General features: G+C 40.6%; 2 protein-coding genes across 5 annotated transcripts in view; both read left to right on the top strand.

The window, feature by feature from the left end:
• Nucleotides 1-246: 246 nt before the first annotated feature.
• Nucleotides 247-7,923, top strand: LOC135482854 (aldehyde dehydrogenase-like). Of its 2 annotated transcripts, XM_064763304.1 has the most exons (15): nucleotides 247-581; nucleotides 921-1,025; nucleotides 1,473-1,613; nucleotides 3,039-3,165; nucleotides 3,444-3,505; nucleotides 4,063-4,188; nucleotides 4,493-4,606; nucleotides 4,866-4,968; nucleotides 5,244-5,431; nucleotides 5,746-5,910; nucleotides 6,210-6,367; nucleotides 6,773-6,847; nucleotides 7,145-7,184; nucleotides 7,471-7,549; nucleotides 7,722-7,923. In XM_064763304.1, the coding sequence occupies exons 1-14, from the start codon at nucleotides 534-536 to the stop codon at nucleotides 7,501-7,503; spliced, it is 1,485 nt and encodes a 494-aa protein (XP_064619374.1). In that variant the 5' UTR covers nucleotides 247-533; the 3' UTR covers nucleotides 7,504-7,549; nucleotides 7,722-7,923. The 2 variants fall into 2 exon arrangements, with proteins under 2 accessions (XP_064619374.1, XP_064619373.1); XM_064763303.1 differs by having other exon boundaries at nucleotides 7,471-7,923.
• Nucleotides 7,924-9,480: 1,557 nt separating this feature from the next.
• The window catches only part of LOC135482853 (furin-like), a 32,525-nt gene continuing 19,116 nt past the window's right edge, over nucleotides 9,481-22,889 (top strand). For all 3 annotated transcript variants that reach the window (XM_064763301.1, XM_064763300.1, XM_064763302.1), the window contains exons 1-2: nucleotides 9,481-10,229; nucleotides 13,623-13,727. In XM_064763301.1, coding sequence (XP_064619371.1) covers nucleotides 10,062-10,229; nucleotides 13,623-13,727 — 273 coding nt within the window. In that variant the 5' untranslated portion in view covers nucleotides 9,481-10,061. The remainder of the gene's footprint in view (nucleotides 10,230-13,622; nucleotides 13,728-22,889) is intronic.

The raw sequence follows: 22,889 nt of genomic DNA, 5'->3' as shown, positions 1-22,889 counted from the left end.
AGGAACGCTCAATGAGAAGATGCTGTGCCTCAGAACGATGTGATCGGGCGGGAGTGCATGGACAAATGAGCTCATTAATGTACAGAGGCGCCAGGCCGTTCACAGCCTTGAATGTGAACACCAACTTTATACTCAACCCGTTTCCACGATTCCCGCAAAGACAGACAGACCATGCAGCCAATCTATATAAAACGCCCGGTGTCTCACCTTGGTATATAGTTGCGGATGGGTTCAGGGGTGGCATTGTCAGTGTTCTCTTGTGCCAAGCAGACGACTCGGCAGACGTTGAACCGTTATCGTAACCCGATATTTCAATTCGAGGTTTCAATTCGAGTTTTGTTCTGACTTCTGCCGACCTCGTTATTGATTCATATAGGCTTTTTGGATGATAGGCTATTGATCAGCGATAGGCTAAAGTGGAATCACATGCTAGAAATCGGGCCTAGGAAAACACCAGAAAATAGGCAACACGCGGTAGTAGTCTATCCTTCCAGTTGAGTTGACAGAATATCGGCTTCCCACACACGGACAAAATGACAAGTGCAGTCCCAATCACAGACCCAGAGATCAAGTTTACCCAGGTAAGTCGCCCGGAGAATGTATTGTAGTCGGTTGTGGGATCTCGAGGTATACTTGTGTCTTCTAACATTATATTGTGTGCCTTGTCTATTGACGGCGTGAGGAAGATACGTCGTCTGCTATACGGCAGCTTACGAAGAATTCTCAGGCTCGTCTGCGCAGCCGGTGTAGCAGTCGAAATCTTTCCCGGCCCTGGTATTCTGACGGATTACGGTATGTAGACTGACCGTCAAATCATCTCAGAGAATAGAATCCTTTGTTCACCCCTGACACCATATCCTTTTTCATATTCCAAACTTTTTTGTTTTTGTATCTCTTAGTCTTGTACTGGTCTTTTGCAGATTTTCATCAACAACGAGTTTGTAAACTCTGTGAGTGGCAAGACCTTCCCCACCGTCAATCCGACCACCGAGGAGGAGATATGCCAGGTACAGGAAGGAGACAAGGTAGGTCTGGTGCAGGGGATTGGATTTGGAAAGATCTTGAAACTCAATAGACCAGTCATTGCGGTGTCCAAAAATTCGTGGGGGAAGATTGGCATCCCGTTTCACCGATAATAACGTGGTTCAATACATAATAATAACTAGACCTACTGCGTTATATGATTTAGGCACCTTAGAATTTCTTGAACTTGGAGGTAACACAGGTACTTTTTGTTGAAATACGGTATACAACTGAACAAACAAAGATTGTCACGCGGCGAATAAACACAGGCGCGTTTTCTGGGCCGTTGTCCAAACGAATTAAAAACTTAACATTAAGACAAGCATTATTACATGAAGTTTTATTTGTCGTATTGGGAGGGGTTGATTAGTGTTCGTGACAAATCACCAATTTTAAATACATGTAAATGCAAAAGTAAATGTAGTTGTTGATCTTATTGCTTCTTGCAGGCTGATGTCGACAAGGCAGTTGCGGCAGCCAAGGCGGCCTTCAAGCGAGGATCGCCATGGCGGACGATGGACGCCTCCCAGAGGGGCAACCTGCTGAGGAAACTGGCCGATCTTGCCGAAAGAGATATCGCCTATATTGGAGTAAGTTTGAAAAGGTTCATGTAGTATATACCATGACGTGGCATAATTAGACCAGATGCGTTTTCGTCCCTCATTGAAAGATCCATATCCGACTCGTCATACATGTAACTTTAACATTAATATTCGATTTTGTATTGGGCCTCATTTTTATCACTCATGTTGTTTCTTCAACTATACTCTATCATTTTTGAAATGGTCTGCAATCAGAATGAATTGGCATTATTTTGTTATCAAAATGGTCAATACAACAAGAATGATCATGCGCTGTAAGGTCATTTAATAGTTACAAGTACTCCACGGGCGACACATCTCGCCTGGGAAAAACAAATTAAGTAAGTTCATTCATGATATGTAAGTGCAGTACACGTATACTTATCAAATCAGGTCGATGATAAACATAACCTGGTCTACACTAGCAAACATTCGCCAACAATTGTTGGCCAACATGAGCCAACATCATGTTGGCGAATGTTTGGGGACCCGTCCACACTATCAAACACAGGCAAACATTGCCAAACAAGTTTGGCTAAGTTTGGCCGTGTTAGGAATGATTTTGAGGGCAATTTGGAGGGAAAATCAGTCATTTCTCTCCATCTTTCTTTAAAACAATGGAGAACCACAGGAAGAAAGCATGCCTAGGTGCTTCAGCAGCAATTCTTTCAGTTGTGATTAACCCCCGTCGTCGCCGCAACTGACAAAAGCCATACGTGTGGAAAAAGCATGCATGGGGCCTATCACTGCCTCCTTCAAGAGTTAAGGGCCTCAGACTTCAAAAGCCTCAAGAATTTCCTGCGGATGGATGAAGCTTTTCGTATTCCGAAATTAAATGTTCAATTTCTTGAAATTGCCATTCTCTATCTTTCATTGAGGCTGCCATTTTGTCCCAATAGCTCCATCACATGATCAAATCTGTTCCCTGATTGGCTCCTGATTGCCAAACACCAGCCAACATGTTTTTCAGAAGGTGCATGGCCTACATTGGCCAACATTGGCCAACAAGTTTTCTGATTTTTTTACTTGTTTTTCGACCCGTCCACACTGGCAAACAATGGCAAACATGCCTCTGCAACAAGGCCCAACACGATGTTGGCCAACATTTGTTGGTTCATGTTGCCTAGTGTAGACGGCCGGGCTTTTACTGGTAACGCGGCGTCCTTGGTCGGACACTGAATTCTTTGACAAATGATAATAATGTTTTGCTATCAATTTCAATAAAAAACAGTTTGACGGTCTTCAAAATGTCCATCCGGCGCGGTGATAGTATAGTGTAATGAGGCGGTCGAATATTTTGGAGAATGCAAAAGGTCTTCCGGTTTTCCAATTTGAAAAAATGTTTATTCGTGATTTTTATCTGGGTCACTCGCGTTTTGCGCGGAAATGTGGCGATTTACAGAATATACGCGATATTTTCATCTCCCGTTGCAGAGCCTTGAAACTTTGGATAATGGAAAGCCGTTCAGTTCCGCATGCAATGACGTAAAGTATGCCTGCAACGTCCTCAGAAATGCGGCAGCGTGGTCTGATAGAGTCTGTGGTGAGACTATTCCAGCAGGTTTGTATTCGAACCATGTCAGAAAAAGACTCAGCGTGAACTATCCCGTCTCAAGTGTCCTGAGTCACGACTGACATATTTTATCAATTTGTAGCACGATTTTGGCGAACGTGATATTTAAAAGCGCATAAATTTCAACTCTCGTGCATTAAATTTCGGCACCAAATGCTATGTTTAGTCTATGGCCAAGTGAAAATGAGGAAATTTGCCAAATTTAAGCGTCGCGAAAATGAAGCTGTTAACAGTATATATTATATACTTAGTATTCCACTTTTCAGATGGTTCCGTTTTCACCTACACGAGATATGAACCATTTGGTGTGGTTGGCGTCATCACTCCGGTACGTCCAATTAAAACATATGACTCCCCGAATACTTATAGGCAGGTTTCGCATCCTTAGAGCTAAAATGTAATAAATGCAAAGTATGCATGTATTGTTTATCGTGGACGAATTTTGAAGATTCTATACAATTCCTCATGAGTGTGAAAGCCGACTTACGAGTGTCACCTATAACTCAAATGGCGCTGGACTTTATCAAGGCAAAGTTGCTAAAGCAACCTATATGTCGACGCACACGTCCACTTGGTAACACATTTCACTGTGTCGACGCACGCTACTTCGCGACAGGTATGATGTAGTTCGCAGCAATTTTTCAGCAAGACGCGTCATCGTTTTTACGAGAAATTTTCGTAGGCACTGGTCAAGAAGCCACCGAACGGATGACGTTTTCATTTATAGACTTGTATGTATTTGGAGGTATTTTGTAAGAAGTCTTTCATTTCGAAACACATTTTTTGGCGGGAGGTGATATTCCAGTTGGATGTGTTTTGGTGGCTTCCAAACAGTGCGTGTTGATTATTCCTTTATTGTTGCACCGTGCGTTACTATTATTTCAGTGGAACTTTCCTTTTATGATCGCCGCTATGTCTGCGTATGCCCTTGCCGTTGGGAATGTACTCGTGGTTAAACCGGCGGAACAGACCCCCCTCACAACTATCTATCTTGGAAAGCTGGCCCAGGAAGTAAGTAATAGTTAAGAAGTCGGCCCTGCTTTCAGACAGCGTGAGTCAGTAGGCCTATGTGCGGGGATCCGAGAAAGCTTCGGAGGGAATGGGAGTATGGGAGTGCAGCGTTGAGCCTACGGATGGGGCACAAAGAACGGGTCGATCCGTTATTGTTGAATGGCATGGTCGACATCAACCCGGCGAATTAAAGCACATTGTACCGATACGGTTTACACTGATCTCGTCTTACAATATTCGTTGCTCCAACCTGTTCAAAAATTACTTTGATTCTGAATTAGTTTGACATTCCTTTTCCTTTCAGGCCGGCTTCCCGCCCGGTGTCTTCAACGTCGTTCCAGGATACGGCCCAACTGCTGGCCACGCCATCAGTTCTCATCCTGACATCAGAATGGTGGCCTTCACGGGATCCACCGTGGTCAGTTATTTTCAAAATAGTCTTAATTCCAGTAGAACAGCTTGTCTCCGGACATGCCTACACACCCAATTTCTCTACCGTCCGTTTCTCTTATGAATGCTTGTTCTGATCACATGCGCTATCAACGTCATCTGTTTCATTCACATGTAGTCTTTAGGCCTTTCTTTATGGTTGTTAAACCAATGTAAATTCAGTTCTGATTATTTCGATGGTTACATGTGTCTTCCTTAAAAAAACTGAACCTTCTCGTGGTATATAGGTTGGACGCAAGGTGATGACTGCTGCAGCGGAAAGCAATTTGAAGAAGGTATCATTGGAACTTGGAGGCAAGAGTCCAAACGTCATCTTTCCGGACGTCAACAGTAAGTGGCAGTTCTTCCAATCTGTACACCCCTTTACTTTAATACCGTTGTCGTTACTCAGCAAGCAGAGCTTCCGTTCTGGCAAATAGTTTGCCCTACACTAAACAAGCAGACGGTTAACTGCATGCGCTGCTTCACACAGCAAGCAGGGCGCTCTTCGATTCTCCAAAATGGTCACTAACAAAAATTGTCATGGTAGCCTTTTCATGTTATTAATACCTACGTAGACTTCAGAGACAACTGCTGTACCAGATCTTAATTATTCCTTTTTGTAGTTGACGAAGCAGTAGCTTACGCCTCTGAAGCAATCATGTTCAACATGGGTCAGTGTTGCATTGCTGGATCCAGGACGTTCGTCCATGAAGACATCTATGACGAATTTGTCCGCAAGTGTGTCGAATACGTCAAGAAAACGAAAATTGTTGGCGATCCTTTCAAGTCTGGAATCAACCAGGGACCTTTAGTAAGTAAAGAAGCTGGAGCGACTCCTTTGTATGACCCACTCCTTTGTATGAGTAACAGATTCAACATATTTTCATAGTCAACCAGTTCGTCCATCCCATTCCCAAGCCTTTTACAATATTCGAATTGCGCATTGCGGTCATCGTCTGTTTTGATTAGTTATTGTCAGTTATGGATCTAAGATCGAATAAGAAGTCTTATATATGTGATGCAGAACTAGTTTGGAAATATCTGCAAGGTCTCGAGGAGGAACATTTTATAACCATTAGTGGGTCGAAAATTGCGCATGATGAATATGATAGTCTTTTTTTGAAGGTCAATTCCGTGCAGTTCGAGAAGGTACTTGGATACATGAAGGCAGGCCCAGCCGAGGGCGCCAAGCTGCAGTGTGGAGGAGCGCGCCACGGAACAAAGGGATATTTCATTCAGCCTACTATCTTCTCAGATGTCACCAATGATATGAGCATTGCCAGGGAAGAGGTTAGTAGTGGAAAGGGAACACTGTGGCGAGGGCCATGTAGCATGGCCCAGATCAAGCCTCTGAAAACGTCCAAGGCCATCTCTTTAAAAACGTTCAGATGCTAACATTTGAATTCACGTTCTGTGATATGACAGTGAGGTTTATAGGATGACAGATTATCTTCTTTTAAGACACATGTGTCACATTTGTATGTAGGGAATATCCAGGAAGAAGATCTTAATTTCAATAGCCCATTAGATTCTAAGCATATCAATTATAGGGCAATGACTACCAGGGATGCTGAATTGTTTATTTCCAGATCTTTGGCCCTGTCCAGTGTATCTTGAAGTTCAAGACCATGGATGAGGTGATCGAGATGGCCAATGACACATCTTATGGTCTTGCGGCTGCCGTTTTCACCAAGGACCTCAACACTGCCATTACTGTTGCTAATTCGTTAGAGGCTGGGACAGTGTGGTAGGTTTTCATCCTATATATCATCAGTCATATATGATCAAGTGTCATTTCACCTTTTTTGGCTCTTGAACTACACAGTTTTCATAAGGAACATTTTATCTAAGATTTCGTACAGAATATACTTCACACAGATCGGAATCTGGCGGCCTCATAAAATCATTACAAACCGTCACCACCAGTTGTAAACATGTTGCCAATGGGAAAAACAGATGATGAGCAGTGGCTGAGGCATCTTCTCTTGTTCCATTGCATCATTCTGTGGAAATCAGGGGTGAATGTTCGCTTTTCCATGCAGTCCTCAAACAATGCCTTTGCGAAGAAGGTAAACCAAGCTAAGTAGAAATGACAGGATAAAGGAACGTGCCTCATGGTGGAAATGCCTAGTGTATTTTCTTATTTATGCAGGGTAAACCAGTATTTCGGTGGCACCAGTGGAGCACCTTTTGGAGGATACAAGCAGTCTGGCATTGGCCGACAGGGGTAAGCTGGCGCAAGTTTTTGTTCAACATAAAAAATTATGTTTTTCTGCAGTGGTGCGTTACTGGTAAAGAACTTCATAAGTTGAAAGAGAAGACGCAACACTGTAAACACAGTTGGTCATTTTGACAAATTCAGGTGTTTCAAGATTGAAATGCGAATATGGTATCCTCACTTGGCCAAAAATCATGGAGTGACTGGACCGCAATAGGCCCATTTGTCACCCCGCATTATCGAACCGATCAGTCGCTGATCGACGAGATGTACCAACAACAAAACCATTTTTTTTTCTCATTTCAGAGGGAAGGTTGGCGTTGAGGAATACTGTGAAATTAAAACGGTGAGCTGATGATCCGATTTAGGTAGTCTTTATTTTGAACAATTTACTGCAAAATTCGTTTGGAACATCAGGTTGAAATCCGGACTGTTGACGTCCGTCTGTATAGAGGTCATCCTGAGGAAATAAGGCATTACTGTTCGCTTCACCGGTGCAGGGCCGGAGAACCGAACATTAGCCCCTTCTTTACACAGGATGTCCAGAGGTGTATATGCGCACGTCAAGAAGGGGAGTCAGTGTGCATGAGAAAGTGGTTTGTTCATTATTAAACTAACTGACTTTTTTTCAGGTTTCAATCAAGTTGCCGGTTAAGAACTCTTAAGATGGATCGAGAAAATTGGATCGTGGACTTCGCTGAAACCGATAAAGGATAATTTTTACTTGTCGTCTAATAACGCCAGGCACTGATTATTGCCGGTACTTTCACTGCCGTCGCCCACCCACTTAAAAGCTGGCTGGCAAATTAGTCTGTCATCAATACTTACCTAAATTAATAATCCGGGTACATGTGATTAAGTGTATAAGGTCCGCGATTCCGAGAAACTGCAATACATATCAGTCGCACACCCTTGGCAATGTTCTTCGATGAGCGCCTGACATCGCCAGCCTCTGATTGTTGCAGGACTTCAGCTTCATGACTATTCCTCGCTGACTATTAATTTGTCCGGGAAAAGGGACTGATTATTGGTTAACTTTGTGTATGATTATGAAATAAAGAAACTTCATAAACAGCTTTTGATAATCGTTAACCTTCTTAGCTTACCAAAATAAGCCCATTCAAGAAACTATACATGTATAAAGACAAAAATAAATATCGTTAGTAAATCGTTAGTCGTTACATGATGAACCAATGGCGTGATGATATATAAAGATGACAATGTTAAGTGTAGTTACTTCTGATACGGCACCAGCTCAACTCCCAAGAACTAACGAAGACACAACAGTGAATCAGATGGCAGCACTACATACTGAGGGACGCTGCCCGAAGGTTGGAAGATGAAAACGAGCTGAATCTGAAAGCCCTCCCCCAGTGCCAAATTATGGGTTTTTCGGACATCTTACATCCTGACATAATCAGTGGTTTTAAATATAGGCCTACTCCGCCTCTCGATATTTCAAACTTTAGTATACGAGGTAGGAGTTTCAAAAACGATTAACAACACACCCCTATGGCAGTATCTAAAACCACATACCACCACATACCACATACCCACACACCCACATACCCACATGCCAATTTTTTCCAGGTGGGGCAATCCAATGACGGTTGAAGCTTTTTCTTCACAACTATTGTTAGAGGAAAATCTGTCGATCTTTCGACCTTAGAGGGCGCCACCACCAGTAACTTATGTTAAAGGGGAAGTCTGTTGTTAAAGGGGACATTTTTCGATATTCCTGCCAAATGGGAATAATCTGTCGATAGAAAGGGGGATATGGTGATAATTGAATCCTAGAAGGCGCCACCGTCATTTTCTAGTGTTAAAGGGAAATCTGTCGATATTTCAACCGTCATTGGATTGCCCCACCTGGAAAAAATTGGCATGTGGGTATGTGGGTATGTGGTATGTGATATGTGGTTTAAGATACGGCCCACCCCAATATAGCTACTGACAAAACAGAAATAATGATAAAACGATCACCTCTGCATCCTGGCACCAGTTGCGCCTCTCCGGAGGTATGAGTAGGCCTATCAAAGATGCTTCTTTGCGGTTCTTAAAGTATTGCCTGCGATTCAACTCAGCAATTCGCCGTGCTCGATGACCACCCTTTTAGATGGTATAGGCCTAATAAAGCCTACCAGTAATCAGTGGATAATAAGTCTACTAAACAGTATTTCACCATCTTCATGATCCTGCTTAACTATAATTGTTACTAGCATTGTCCCCGTGGCGCAGGCAGGTTCAAATGGGCTATACCTTGAATAGATTGAATTGCAATGAAAATCTAATGCAATATCACTTGGCTTCTGTGAGTGGTAAGGAGAATTGACAGTGTCCGATTAAAAATCCCTCATTACTGCTCCGCTGAAGTTAATTACCGAATATAAACATAACGTTGCATCAGGATAAAATATCACCTGCAAACGTGCAAAATTTCGAGACGAAACACTACCCCCAAATGGCACTTTATCGAGCCGCCTTATAGTATTATGATATAGATACCTAGAAGCTTATGTTGTACAGAATCATGATGAAATATATACGAGCAGACGACTCGAAACGCGGGATTCCCAATATCATACGTCACGAGATAGATATCAATTACATCGCAGCGCCATCTATCAAAATGATAGTACAACTCGTCTATCGTACACCTTTTTTCACGTTAAGGCCAACCACGTCATTATCACCGTATCTCCGCATTTGACCGATTTCCAGTAATGCCCTTTTTTAGATGAATGAGTTCATCTCTGGGATTTTACTCTGAGAGCTTGAAGAATATCGGGAAACTGGCTGTATCACCAGAGACTCTGACCTGAACTGTCATTTTGTATGTGATAGATAGCGGTATACTTTGTATGCTGTAGCGTGTGCTGTACATTTACATGTATCAAACTGCTGGTATATGACTACTCACTGATAGGTGGCTTTTACCTTAACTTATCATTAATTGATTATCAGGCAAACTTGACCTTAAGTCCTGTCTGTGTGCTATTGGCCTATTACTGAGAAATTACTCATGAACTGGGACAGAGCCACATGGAATGACGACATGAGTTGGTAATTAAATTTAAGATTTATATATTTACTAGTACAAATTGACTGTGATCCGAAACAACTAATTTTGACTTCAGCTGCTGACAGCCAACTTGTCTTCATCAACTTTGAGGTGTCTTCCAAATTTGTTTTAAGAATAATTAGAAGCGATAATTAGGGAAATATGGTTCAGTCATGGCGAGGAATTCTAACGCAGGGTCTTTTGATTCTGAATTTGATTCTGGGAAGCTTTGCTGATGTCTTCTTGAATCAGTGGGCAGTGGAAGTACCAGGAGGGCACGGAGCTGCTGACGCATTGGCAAATGAATTGGGATTTATCAACAAGGGCCAGGTTAGTATCGATCTTTTTCAAGCAATTATTTTCATGATGCTGTGGAACCTCTTTTACTAGTGGACACCTCTCTTAGCAGGGCACCTCCCTAGGTACAGTAGTTTTGGTCCTGAGTGGGTCTTTTATATGAAGTGCTTAGATTTTGTCCAGCCACACCCCAACCTGACATTAATTTACCATCAAGCATGTAGTGGTGTTTTCTATCGCCATCCTGTCAAGTATTACTATTTTTGCATTTGTAAGTTAAAGTTTCAAGAAATATTTTTTATGCATTTTTGTCTTCTTTCTCAAGACTCAATGATGGGAATAGTTATTAGGCTCGAAGCCTCCAAAGTTGTTAGTGAGTCCAAGCAAAGGCAAAAGTTGTACATAATAAAACACAAAAAGAGAACAACCTAGCTAATTCCTAATTTAGAAAAAAACGTATTGAAGTAAAACTCTGAGTAGATTCTCAGAAGGGGAAGTTTTAGTGTGGAGACCTTTTGACTGGATGCAATAAAACATAAATTTTTATAAGAAAAATTCTTGAGTAGATTCTAACAAGGGGAAGTTTTAGTATGGGGATGTTTTTAACCGGATGGCATATGAATGAAGAAGCTATCAAAAAGGTATTCCCGGGAAATCCCAGGCAAAATAAGTTACGTTTAAACTGTTCAAGTGTCATTATTATCAAGGTAAAACAAACATCCTTGTTTTTGTTGTGCTCTTCAAACCCTACCAGGAATCCTTTTAATCTTTTTGGTAATACATGTAAAAAGTTAATAAAAAAACCTTATGATGGCTGTAGTTCCTGGTCAATTCAAGGAAAATTCAAATAAGCAATTCTTATTGAGGTCATACTACAACATCAGATATTAGTCAGATTAAGGCTATGTGTAATGGAAATATTTTGGTGCCTTAACTAAAAAAAACAGGCTACTTGTATATAAAAGATATTTTGTCTCTTGCTTTTACCTCTCATTTTGATAATTTTTTGCCCATTGAAATGACAATTGGACATGTCTTCTAAATGACTCTATTGCTCTCCTGAGAAGAATTTAGTCAGAGTTCCAACAGTGCCTCCTGTTCAGTGTGCCTGCATAGTAGATAGTTTTATTTTGTAGTATCTCATAACATCATTTGATTACTCCTCACCATTAACATACCAAAGATTGCTACCACTGTTTAAGAAATCTTAAAACAATTATGTCTGCAACATAGACTTTTTTTTATCATAATTGGTGTACTTCAAATTTGTATCAAAGTGGGGAATTGGGTCTAGGCCTTATTTCACCTACTTACTGTACTGTATGCTGTAGACAATGCTGAGCAAATGAAATTAGGCCACACGTAAAATAACGCAATTTCAATTTTTTCTCAGCACTCTGCCCTAAAAACTTGGACAGTGATTTTACTGGACTTGCCTATTTAAAAAACAATTAACATTTCTGTAAACATCCCTGATGTGATTCAACATAATTATAGGATGCAGAGGTCAGCCTCGACCTCCTAATTACACCATGTAGAGGACATGATCAGGACAGCATAAGCCGCACTTACACCACCTGAAAATGGACCACCAATCTTGGTTCGGGAACCAATGCGGCACCATCGAAAATCCACCAAGCGCTTACACCAGCGCTGCAGCTAGTTATAAAATCCGGCTACAGATGGCGCGCAAACAATAAATTGCATGCAGAGAAAGCGCCATTTCGAAAGCGCCGCCTGGAGCCGAACCATCTTACTAGCTAATTGCCGATCCATTTGCGCGTACACCACGACAAAGCCGAGCTTTTAACAAGCCGGGCGAATTTGGACCATCAAGCTTGGTGGGACAAATTCGCTCGGCAATTTGTATCGGCAATGGATTGCCGAACCAATTTGTCGCGGCAATGTGGTGGTGTAAGTGCAATTGGTCCACCAATATTTCGTGGTGTAAGCGCAGCTATAGAGTTCTTCTATTTTCGGATGACCCTCCATCTATCTTGTGAATTGGCAGCTTATTCAACATGTCCAGTGATCATTAGAATGATAATTTGTCCACCTGGCTTTGGAGCTTGGCTGAGTGTTATTAGAGCATGGAAGGAGAGATATCATAGGAAATCGATTACACTGAAGATGATGGTCTTTAGTTCCAGGGAACCGATGATTGTGACCCTAAACGATGGATAACATGATAGAGTTAATATCTTTTATACTCCTTTGATTCTGTTGGAAAAAGCCGGTCTTTGAAACCCTCTCCTTCAGCATCACGTAACTCGATTCCGCTCATCAAATCAGTATGCGCATTGTATCCATCTTCATTGCGTTCGGATTAACCCAAGAGGAATGTTACTTTTTGCTTAACGGAGGTAATTACGTCTTCATTGTAACATGCATCGATCTTTGATGGTTGGACTGGTGAGCTTGCAGTGCAGTCATGTATATATAGACTATGGTGTCGTGTACATAGATTTTTTAAACTGGTCGAAGACCAATCAATGACTGGGTTACAATGCACTGTCCATCATACTTGTAAGCCGCAATGCATCCCAATGCGAAAGCATCATGAGAAGGATCTTTTTTCGATACATCATGATAGCCGAGGCTGACAGACTGCATAGGTATTTATAGAGAAAAAACAGCAAGGAAATTCCGCATATTTTATTCAAAATACTTTTTATGTTGAGTGTAAATACATGGTTTGGGAGATACTTCTGGACAGGTCTGTAACTGAAGCAACAATAAATCAATAACATGGATACCAGACAGATATTTTCCCTCTTATTGATAAATTGCATCATATTGGCCGTCAATATTCACTCTTCCTCTGCAATCAATTAGTAGAACTATTACAGGATGAGAAAAATGATGCTTTCCTCTGACTGATACTATGTCTCTTCCTGCACTCAGCAAAGTTTCCGGACAGGATGAATAACATTCTAGAACGGGCAAGTTAAAATCAAAGACTGTTTCTTTTTCGAACTCTCACATGAAATCATATTCAGTTTTTATTGTTACGAGACATCGGAGTTGACACATTTCAACTTGTCGAAGGGGAACTACATCTGTATAGGACAATTAACCTCAGGAAATTAAACTTCCTTCACTAACGTGCAATCAGCACGTGCTGTATGTGAAATGTATTGAAGTGATGTTGAAATCTAAAAAAATCGGGCAGGTTTTTTTGGTCTTATATTGTCCTGGTGCCAGAATGTGTTCATTGATTGCATGTTTGAGGGGGATGTTGGTTTTAATTGCTGCCATGTAGCTTTCAGACCTTTAGCTTTAGTGTGACTTCATACGTGCAGTTTTAGGGGTGTCTATACCGTAGGAATTCGCAAAACTGTCAAAATGTGGTCAAATATCACCTCATATCGACATTGCTTTGCATTACTTTAAATCACGTACCCCTCTATGACTTTTTCCCTTCAGATTGGGTCCATCGAGAACCATTATGAGTTTCTTCACCACGGTATTGAGAAACGGTCCACATCATCCAGCCACCATCACCATCAAGCCTTAGTCACACACCCACAGGTAGGTCATCTTTTTAAATCTGTTTGTTATATCAATAGCTGCGAAAATGTGGTGGTTTGCCATCTTTGCATCTGTTTTGTGGGAAGAGAAACATGCTAGAGAAACTAGCAGTTATAAGAGTGTAGCTTGGTAGAGATACGATACATTTTGTCATCCTTTTTGATACCGATAGTTAAACCCTACTATACTCAGATACTTTGTGATTTACCATTGTTTCTTATAACCAAATTTAATTCTTTATTGACTAAAATCATGCACGGAGGCAAGAGCAGCAATATTTAATAATAACATGACCTGCAAACTACATAACTGTATAAAATATAAATTTAGGGATACTAAAAAGAGGTAAGAGAAAAGCAATGTTATGTATATTGATTGCATTTACCTTGCTCATCATGTGTGGGCATAGACGTAGTATGATGTAAAATTTTGTTGATGAAATAAATTGACTTGCATGAAATCATGACAAAAGGATGAAAGTATATAAGGAAACCTGATGTCTGTGCATCTTCCCTGCTTTGAGTGGGTTCGAATAGGTGAGGTTGATGATTTCTGGTGGAGTGCTGCTTTGATATGATTTTTCTAGTACTATAAGAGGCAAAGACAATTGTCATGCACGCTTCATCATCAAATGGCTAAAATTACTGAGCCTCCACCTCCGTATCAACAACATATTCCCATTAGGCGATCTGTAAAACGACCATGAAATTTAGCCAGATTGTTGCTATAGAATGACACTGATTTGCATCTTATCATCGTGATAATTGAAATATCTATCTCTCGGACAAGATCAGTACTTGTCATTATCTCTGACTGTCAATTTCCAGTTGATTTTTGGATAACATTTTAAGGTGCCACACAAATCACAGAGCACTACAACAGAAGAGCAGCTTTGAGAAAACATCTGAAATTAATTCAGATTAGTCTTCAGTTTGCTGAGTTCACTGACTTCATCAAAGCAAATAATTTTTTCACACAGCCTCTGTGAAATATGCATTCCCCTGGGGTTGTCAATATTTCATTATTGTATATGTACACATTCCCTGGCGGAGGCTGCACAATGATGCTTTTCAAGTCCAATTTCAAGAGCGTTGGCGCAGCTGGAAAATGTACAAATATTGCATTGCTTCTCTAGCTGGATATTTAGCGGCGAAAATTGAATTTCGTTCTGTCACAAGATGTTTTATAAAATCAATCATTCATATTGTTAGAAAAATATACTCTTGCAGAGGAGTCAGTAACATGTAGCTGTAATAAAACAGTGACGTTTTTGAAATGCTATACGAAAAACGTAATACCTATTTCTTAAAGGCAAAATAAGAGGCCTGACCCTTGGTATACCTATTGATCATGTCATTTGGGTCAGGATTTGTCCCAAATCTCACATGCCTATCAGGTGTTATTTCTTTTTCAAATTTCCAACGTAGTGTGCACCAGGAAGTCAGGATAAAAGAAGGCAACTTGACTTGAACCAATGTAGAATAGGCATGGTGTTTCCCTTGTGTCAGCTTTTGATCAGGGGCAAAAATTGCATCTTGACATTTCAGTTTGCTGGTTATGCAGTGGTACATGTTTATGACATGGCAACAGCATGTCAGGTCCTAGGTTGGGAATCGACAATAGATCTTATGAAATCCCTGGGCTTCTTGACATCGACAATATACTCTTGACGTTCGCCGAGATGTAATCTCGTACCCGTTGCATTGTTTCTTCTCAAATTGGATATTGATCACCAATATCTTGGATGTACTTCTCCAATATCTTCAATATCTTTATCACAAAAGCTGTTATGGAGGTGTTGTTCCTGGGGACTCGAAGCTAGGGAGTGGAGATTCTGAATTATTTCATCTAAAAATTGTCTATACTTTTTCTTTGGCCTGTGGCTTTCCTGGCGGCACTTGGCTCTGTAACGGAGTCTTTGCTCTTGGCTCTTGGCTCTTGGCTCTCAGTCAGATTAGAGTGTCCCAGATTTGCCCTCGCCAATCGAACAATCCCCAATGTAACTATATCTGATTGTGGCAGGTGATATCCGATTGTGGCAGCTTTGAGCTATGGTGTCTGCCATTTCACCCGATATGTTTGTACATTATGGCCTGACAGCAGATCAGTTGGAAGAACCATGATAGGTCTTGGCAAGCTCATCTTAAAGGAGGTTTTGGCAAAGTGACCATGTTGTTACAAAGAATGCTCTTTGCCATAAAGGTGTCCTTTACTCAGTTGGAAAGGTATAGGGCCTTAATCCATTACAGGTCATGAAATTGATAAAACGTGTGTTTAGAGAAAGATGATAGAAGTAAAAACACTCCTCCTCCTTTAACCAAGATTTAGTATGTGCTGTTGGCTCCTGGAAGCCTTCACAGTTATGCTCTACATCCTTGTATGCTACATTGATTCCATTGATTCGAAAAATGGAGGATTAGGGGTTCTTGTGCTCCATGCAAACTGTCACTTGTAGATATTTTTGCAAGAAAAGCTTTTAGTCTGATTGCCATGTTAGCGGATTATAACCTGGTCCATGCAGCTAGGGATGATACGTTGACCAGCTTGATTGTCCTTGAGACTGAGGCCATACCAGCATGGGTAGCGCTAATCTAGCCAGATGGTCAGTGATTTTGCAAAATCTGCAAATGTCATCGCGGGATTCGTTCCCATCTTGCTTGTGGATAATTACAGATAAGCTCTTTAATAAGAAACAAATTGATATCGTACAGTCCAAGGCCAACCCAGGTTTTTTTTCTGTTGATTGATTTGCTTGCACACTGCATGATTTCTCATCTGACTTGGGGGAAATTTATGAAAAAATTACTTCCTCTGTTTTTTCAACCATTGCCATTGTCATGCCAGTTGTTGGTCCGCCTTGGTGACATTTCTTGATTAATGCAGTGTTATCTTCCTGCAGTGACTTCAAAATGCGATCAATGCGCTATGCCCAATCTGGTTCATAGGAAGTGACAAGCTTATGATTTCACTCCTATACATGAAGGCTGACCGAGAGAAAAAATGATTTCATGGCTCGGGAAGACTCATAAGGTCTCTGTGTAGACTTATACTGGTAAAACTTATAGGCTGTTTCCTATTCTGTTGCCTCAGCGTTGAAATCTACAAGATAGTGCCGAGTTGAGCCAACACTGGCATTTGTCTCTAAAGCCTTGCTGGACAAGACCAATGAAAACACTGTACCTTCAGCATCATAGACTCGCTTGGTTGAGTGGCAATTTTTGCAATGATGAATTCTGTGAAAAGAGTAGAGTTTCTCCGCAGAATAGGCAAGGGAAGCCACAAATATTTGGACTGTCATCAGTGACAGCAGGCAAGCAAATATTTCAGCATAGTAATGTTGTGACTTGTACAAGTCGATTCAGTGTCCTCAAAGGAGTATTCTATCATATCATTTTAATGGTGCTATTTATTACTGCTGTAATTGACAACTTGATTGCAACCTCAGGGTCAGCTTCAATGAAATGCCTGGCAAAGTACGGCAATCAACTGCTCATGCTTATATCTCAAGTTGAGAGATCCAGGCATTTTTAAGAAAGGAGTGATTGCTCTCCCACATGATACTCCACTATGTCTGAAATCTTCCTATGATATATGGAATAATTATCTCCCACAGACCGCAATATCTGCTTTTAGCATATTAGATATGTACAGTCATGTCTTTTAGAAAAAGTGACTGCGTGCCCAATAATAATAACAGTGACACCATATTCAGCCATCCTGAACTTCCTTCAGCCATGTTCCTGACTTCAAAGGTCGAGGTTACCAATACAGTTGAAACCATGAAAACTCACCATTTAGCTACAGTGTTTAGGGGGATGAACATGGCAGATCCGCTATGTCCTGATGTGTAGGTTCAGGGAGTGGGTCACTACATTGCAGATGAAAAGCCAGTTTCCTTTTAGTTGTAAAGGGGAGGAGAGAGCCATTTGACTGCATTTTAAAAGCAAAGGTCGCACTTGCCAAGATTAGCATTCTGGAAACTTATCAAGAAAGAGAGGTTGATGAATGCCCTTCTACATGTCCAGCCTACAAACATGGTCAAGGAGAAAGCTGGTTGCCCGATCTGCTTACCGCAGTAGATGGGATGGTCCTAATCTTGCTGTGATGGGTAATTACTCAGATGCCCTTTGGACGAGCAGCTTCGAAGAATTCAGGCTCATCATTATCAACCATAACATGTCTCAGTTCTTAAAGGTTAGCAAGCTGGATAAAGAGCCAGGGAGTATGCTAGGAACATCATTCTTGAAAATATCAAGAGGGAGAAATTTGATATGAATAATACTCTCCAATATGGTGTAATAGCCAAGGATGGGAAAGTTTAGGACCTAATTTGCTTTCATCAGTATCCTGGTCTTGCTCCCTTAGATGATCTTTGGCTTAACATGTAAGACAGGTTCTCAACGACCATAACAACGTCTCTTGCTTCAAATGTTGCGGTCGGTGAGCTGGTCACCAGAAAGGTTGATGAAGAGCAACAGCCTCTTAGTTGTCATGGAAAAACAAAGGACACTTGGGCTAACGATGGCTAAGATCATCTTTATCGTTGGAAATCTCCTCATCGATTGAAGCGCTTTTGTTCATGAGAGTGGTTCGTGAAAAAGTTTGTTTCCGTTTGCATCTTGAGGGGTTTCTGAGAAGAAGGTAAGCCTTAGAAGTGAGCTGCTGATGACAAGACGGATAATCCGTTTTTTAAATACGAATAAGTTGATTTAAAAGTCCTATTACTGGGTCTTGCGTGATGTAATCATTTTAATACGATATCAATTTGTACTGCCGTGCAGCCTGTCCTCTGATATGCTGGATAAACTGGTTGTTTACTTAAATGTTAAGAGCTCACTTGGGTGTGGGGTGCATTTGCAAAACACCATATATGAAAAAAAGTCTGTTGCCAACGTAACTGTGTACATTTGCTGTTTGTCTCCAAAGACGACGTCAAACATTGTCTGCAGCTTGACGTCATAACATAATCTTTTTGGAACATTAATTGTTTTAAGTCTTGTTTGACATTGAGTCTGTTAGTGTTGTGACGTCATCTCTCCATTCATTTAGCTCTAAATTGGTGCTGAGTGCTAATGGCTTCAGGTCTTCGGAAACAAATCTGTAATCGGCTTATATGATAAATGGAAAAATTAGCTCCTTACCCATTGTTTTCTTTGATACTCGTCCAATATATACAGTGATCCTTTGGGATCGAATGATTGATCAAAGTGATTTTTCTCATCCACATGTCTGTTTCTGTAAATATCAATTTGATATTCTTGGGTGCCGTGCTCATCTTTCAAATAGATAAGAGGTACTGTAGATCAATTTGTTATCACAACATGTTTTCGTCATTTTCACAGCAGCAGCAAACCCCTGTTTAAAAGTTGTGGTATAAATCATTGCAGCAAATATTTTCTCAATCCCTGCCAATGTTGGCCAAGAAAAGGGCTGGGCATATATCTGTTCCTAGGAATTGGCTATCTGTATTTTTAATCGGTTTCAGACAATCTCAGATCTATGCTGGAGAAAACGCTGAACTAATTTTGTGTCCATTGATTGCGCCCGGTAATGGTGTGACACATCACATTGATGATTTATGTGCTCATCCTTGGTTATCAATCCTGCAGACATCTCAGGGGTTGCCCCCTGACATGCATTGACAAGATAGCCATGATTACTCATATCAGAACAGGTCAATAATAAGTGGCAAGAATGTACTTCTATGTGACGGATTGTGAACAGTTACTGCTCTTAAAGGACTGACACCTACAGGACTTGGACTGAGTGATGTCGGTTGGCCTCAAGACTGGAAAGGTATCCTCATTTATGAGTCAACAGGAAACAACCAACCTCAGTGTTCTTCTGGACCAAAGTCGGTGTCCTTGTTCAGAAGACCTCCTTTGATAGAAAGGCTATGGACACCCACTTAGTATAAGCCTACTTGAAATAAGTCTAATATTACATGAATTTCCAACTGTGAAAGGTATCAGCTGGATTGAAAGTGGGACATTCCATGTTGTCAGTTATTAGGAAAGCATATCTCAACATTCATGTACATTGATGCCAAAGTTATTGTCTGGGTTAATTTTGTTAATGTTGGCAATCTACTCTCTACAATACAAAATGATTAGACAATGCGAACATGGCATGCCAGCTATTTCATCATATGCTGATAGATACCAACTGGTATGACCTATTCAGCTTTCTACCTGTGCTGGAAAATCTGACAAATGCTACAATAGCTGTTTCCAGTAAAGTTATTGATTACATGCTCACCGTACATTAGTTGATTTGCAACATGATGAGAGATTGGTCCCAACTCATCAGCAACATCATCAGTTTCAGTGGGGTTTCCTCGTTCCAAGTCGTCAAGACGAGCTGGCAAACAACTTGCAGGTCTTCAAGTCGTAAGAGCTTTTAGACTTTGATTTACTCTACTCGCATTTCCCACCATAGAGTGTTGAAAATATCTTAACCGCAGATGCGCATCACAATTTCTGAGACTGACTCCACATTCCCCTTTTCTGGTTCATGGGAGTCGGGGCGTATATCTTATTCTTAACCACCCTATTGTTAAATTCACCTACTGAGAGATTCCAAATCTGTTGAAAAGTATTTTCAGTTTTTCATTGCGGATGCCGATGATTTGATGGTTGATCTTGTAAAAAAGATTTAATTCACTCCTGCTGGGTTAAGCTTTTATTTGCAAGACAAGATTAGATTGTTGAAACTTTTCTGCACAGCTTCAATTTGGAGATATCGGCAAGAAAATTAACAAACTTTGGTTTCGAACTGGGTATTTTTAGTGAAAGAGCTACTTGATGCATGGATGCAATTAACAACCTTTTTAGAAGACACTCAGTGATTGCTAAGATGGCGAAAAGAAACCTTACTGTTTTGTTCCAATATTTCCTGTTCTTAATGGAAATTGAAGGAAATCAGGAATTCAGAAATTGTTTCCGTGAATACGTTTTTGCATTTTCTTAACATTATTATACATTTCATTTAAACGTAACATGCCTAATTCCCTCAGAATATGCACAGGAGGAATTCCGTGACAAGACTACCTGTTCTTAGAAGACTGCCATAGCAGTTCAGCTAGAAATCTGAAAAGGCAGGACACTGGCATGGCTAAAATATTCCATAAAAATGATATCTCAGATGATACTTGATGGAAATTGCCAATTTTCGAACATCCATTCTGATTTCCCTCGCCAGCAAGATAGCTCCGTCGCTATAAAGCAATCCTTTATTCAGATGGCGAATTCATTTCCTTCTTTATTGACTCTGCCTATTACCGTCATATCCCCATGCTCGTTTTGTTAGGAAAGCTTCTGAGAATAAGAACATTTACATAGTTAATTCATGCTGTTTGTCATTACGATTTAAGCGTCTCCATGCCGTGATGTGAATCTGATGTAATCCCAAATGCCAGGTGCACACTGTGAGACTTTTAAGTCGCAGGACTGCCATTCCATGAATTAGGAAGGGGTTAAAAAGAAATTAGTTTCGATCAGAACTGAACTCATGCTCCTAAATCCCAATCTATAATCATGAGTTGCTTACAGAAAATCTCTATTAACATAGACATCCAATAAAATATTTTTTCGATGCAGCCATTGCCATTTGATATTTCATCCATGGTGCAACGATCCCTATACGTTGCTAAAGGTTGTAGAACATCATCATTTTCCCGTCCAACTCTTGAACTGATGTCATCCATTGCTGTGAATGGCGGGGTTATTCTCTGAAGACCACGCTTGTCATGAATCATTCATCTCCCTGGGTAATATATTCCTCGTCAGTTTGCTCAATTGCACTCTAATTACTTGTTTCTGGGATGAAAATGGCTGATTTATCAACAGTGTGATTAAAGTGACAAGATTGTGACAATTAAGGGACCGAGTGTATCATAATGTCACATTCTCAAGGAAAGATAAGTCTATGAAACCTGCTCAAAATATGAACAAGTTTACCCCCTCTATGGACCCTTTGGTGATATACTTTTTCATGGCAATACATACTCAAATTTGCCGACTGTCAACCGCAAAAAATACACCGGTTATTTCAAATGCTTTTCATTCTTTTTTGGCCAGTTGCATCCAGTTGTGGTGGTGCATATGTCTCCAACTTGCTGTATTGAAGTGCATTTGTCAAGAAGTCCCCTTAACCAATTTCAGCTTAAGTTTAGTTTTGCATCCAGTTGTGGTGGTGCATATGTCTCCAACTTGCTGTATTGAAGTGCATTTGTCAAGAAGTCCCCTTAACCAATTTCAGCTGAAGTTAAGTTTTAATCGTATTGAAAATGCTTTCATCCCAGTGTACTTAAAAGTACACTGGGATGAAAGCGATGCATTAGTGTAATATTCAATACGATTATTTCAAACATCAATTTTTTGATAAACCATTAGAAAAGCTTATCACTAGTGCTGTTACAAGGGCTGGCAGATTCATCAGGCAGCTTAGGATTAACTGTCAAATGGACACAGAGGTCCCCAGGTTTGGCATACTAGTGGAAACATACTGAGCTCCCGGGTATACATGGGAAGCCAACAGCTGATATTAATTAAGGAGTCGATATGTTTGAAGTTGGTGTTGTTGGAAAGACAAGGGAGACTTCACAAAAGAGATGTGGCAGCCAGTGGCAAAAAAATTGTGGCTTATTACCGAGAAACCCAGGTTTAAGGTTTTAGCAACCCATACATGTAATTTTCAGAGAAAATCAACTGAGGAAGCAGCTACAAGCATGTTAAACATATCACAGCTGAGTAGAATAAAATAGTTGTCTTTGTATTGCTGCACTCTTGTTAAAAGAATATTCCAGGGATAACTTTCTTTCCATCTCCCGAATTCATCTCTTGAAGAATTCTATCCATGGCTTCAAAGTATCCTTTTTAACATCGTTTCACAAGTTCATCAAGACTATCAGCTTCAAGAAGGAATGAAAACACATAGGAAAGACATATCCTTACCAGTTGTTCTACACCAATCCAAGTTAAAAGTTGTCTGCGGAAGAGACAACGTTTAAATACCCTTTGGCGTGGCATGATATTTGAAATCGTTGATTCAAAATTTAAAACAACTCGTATTGCTAGGAGGATTGGTGGCAAGAATTTTTTATCTTAAATGTCAAATGTCTTTTTTGGTTTTATTATCGGCAGTTTTATATTGCTAAACGGT

This window comes from Lineus longissimus, chromosome 2 (assembly GCF_910592395.1).
Source record: "Lineus longissimus chromosome 2, tnLinLong1.2, whole genome shotgun sequence".
NCBI classification, from domain to species: domain Eukaryota; kingdom Metazoa; phylum Nemertea; class Pilidiophora; order Heteronemertea; family Lineidae; genus Lineus; species Lineus longissimus.
This window is presented reverse-complemented; position numbering and strand designations above follow the sequence as displayed.

What these genes read in the sequence shown, in the direction of transcription:
- LOC135482854 (XM_064763304.1), top strand. Translation starts at nt 534, where the DNA reads ATGACAAGTGCAGTCCCAATCACAGACCCAGAGATCAAGTTTACCCAG. An exon ending in GAATCAACCAGGGACCTTTA is followed by an intron (nt 5,432 to 5,745) that starts GTAAGTAAAGAA and finishes CTTTTTTTGAAG; the next exon opens with GTCAATTCCGTGCAGTTCGA. An exon ending in TGAGCATTGCCAGGGAAGAG is followed by an intron (nt 5,911 to 6,209) that starts GTTAGTAGTGGA and finishes GTTTATTTCCAG; the next exon opens with ATCTTTGGCCCTGTCCAGTG.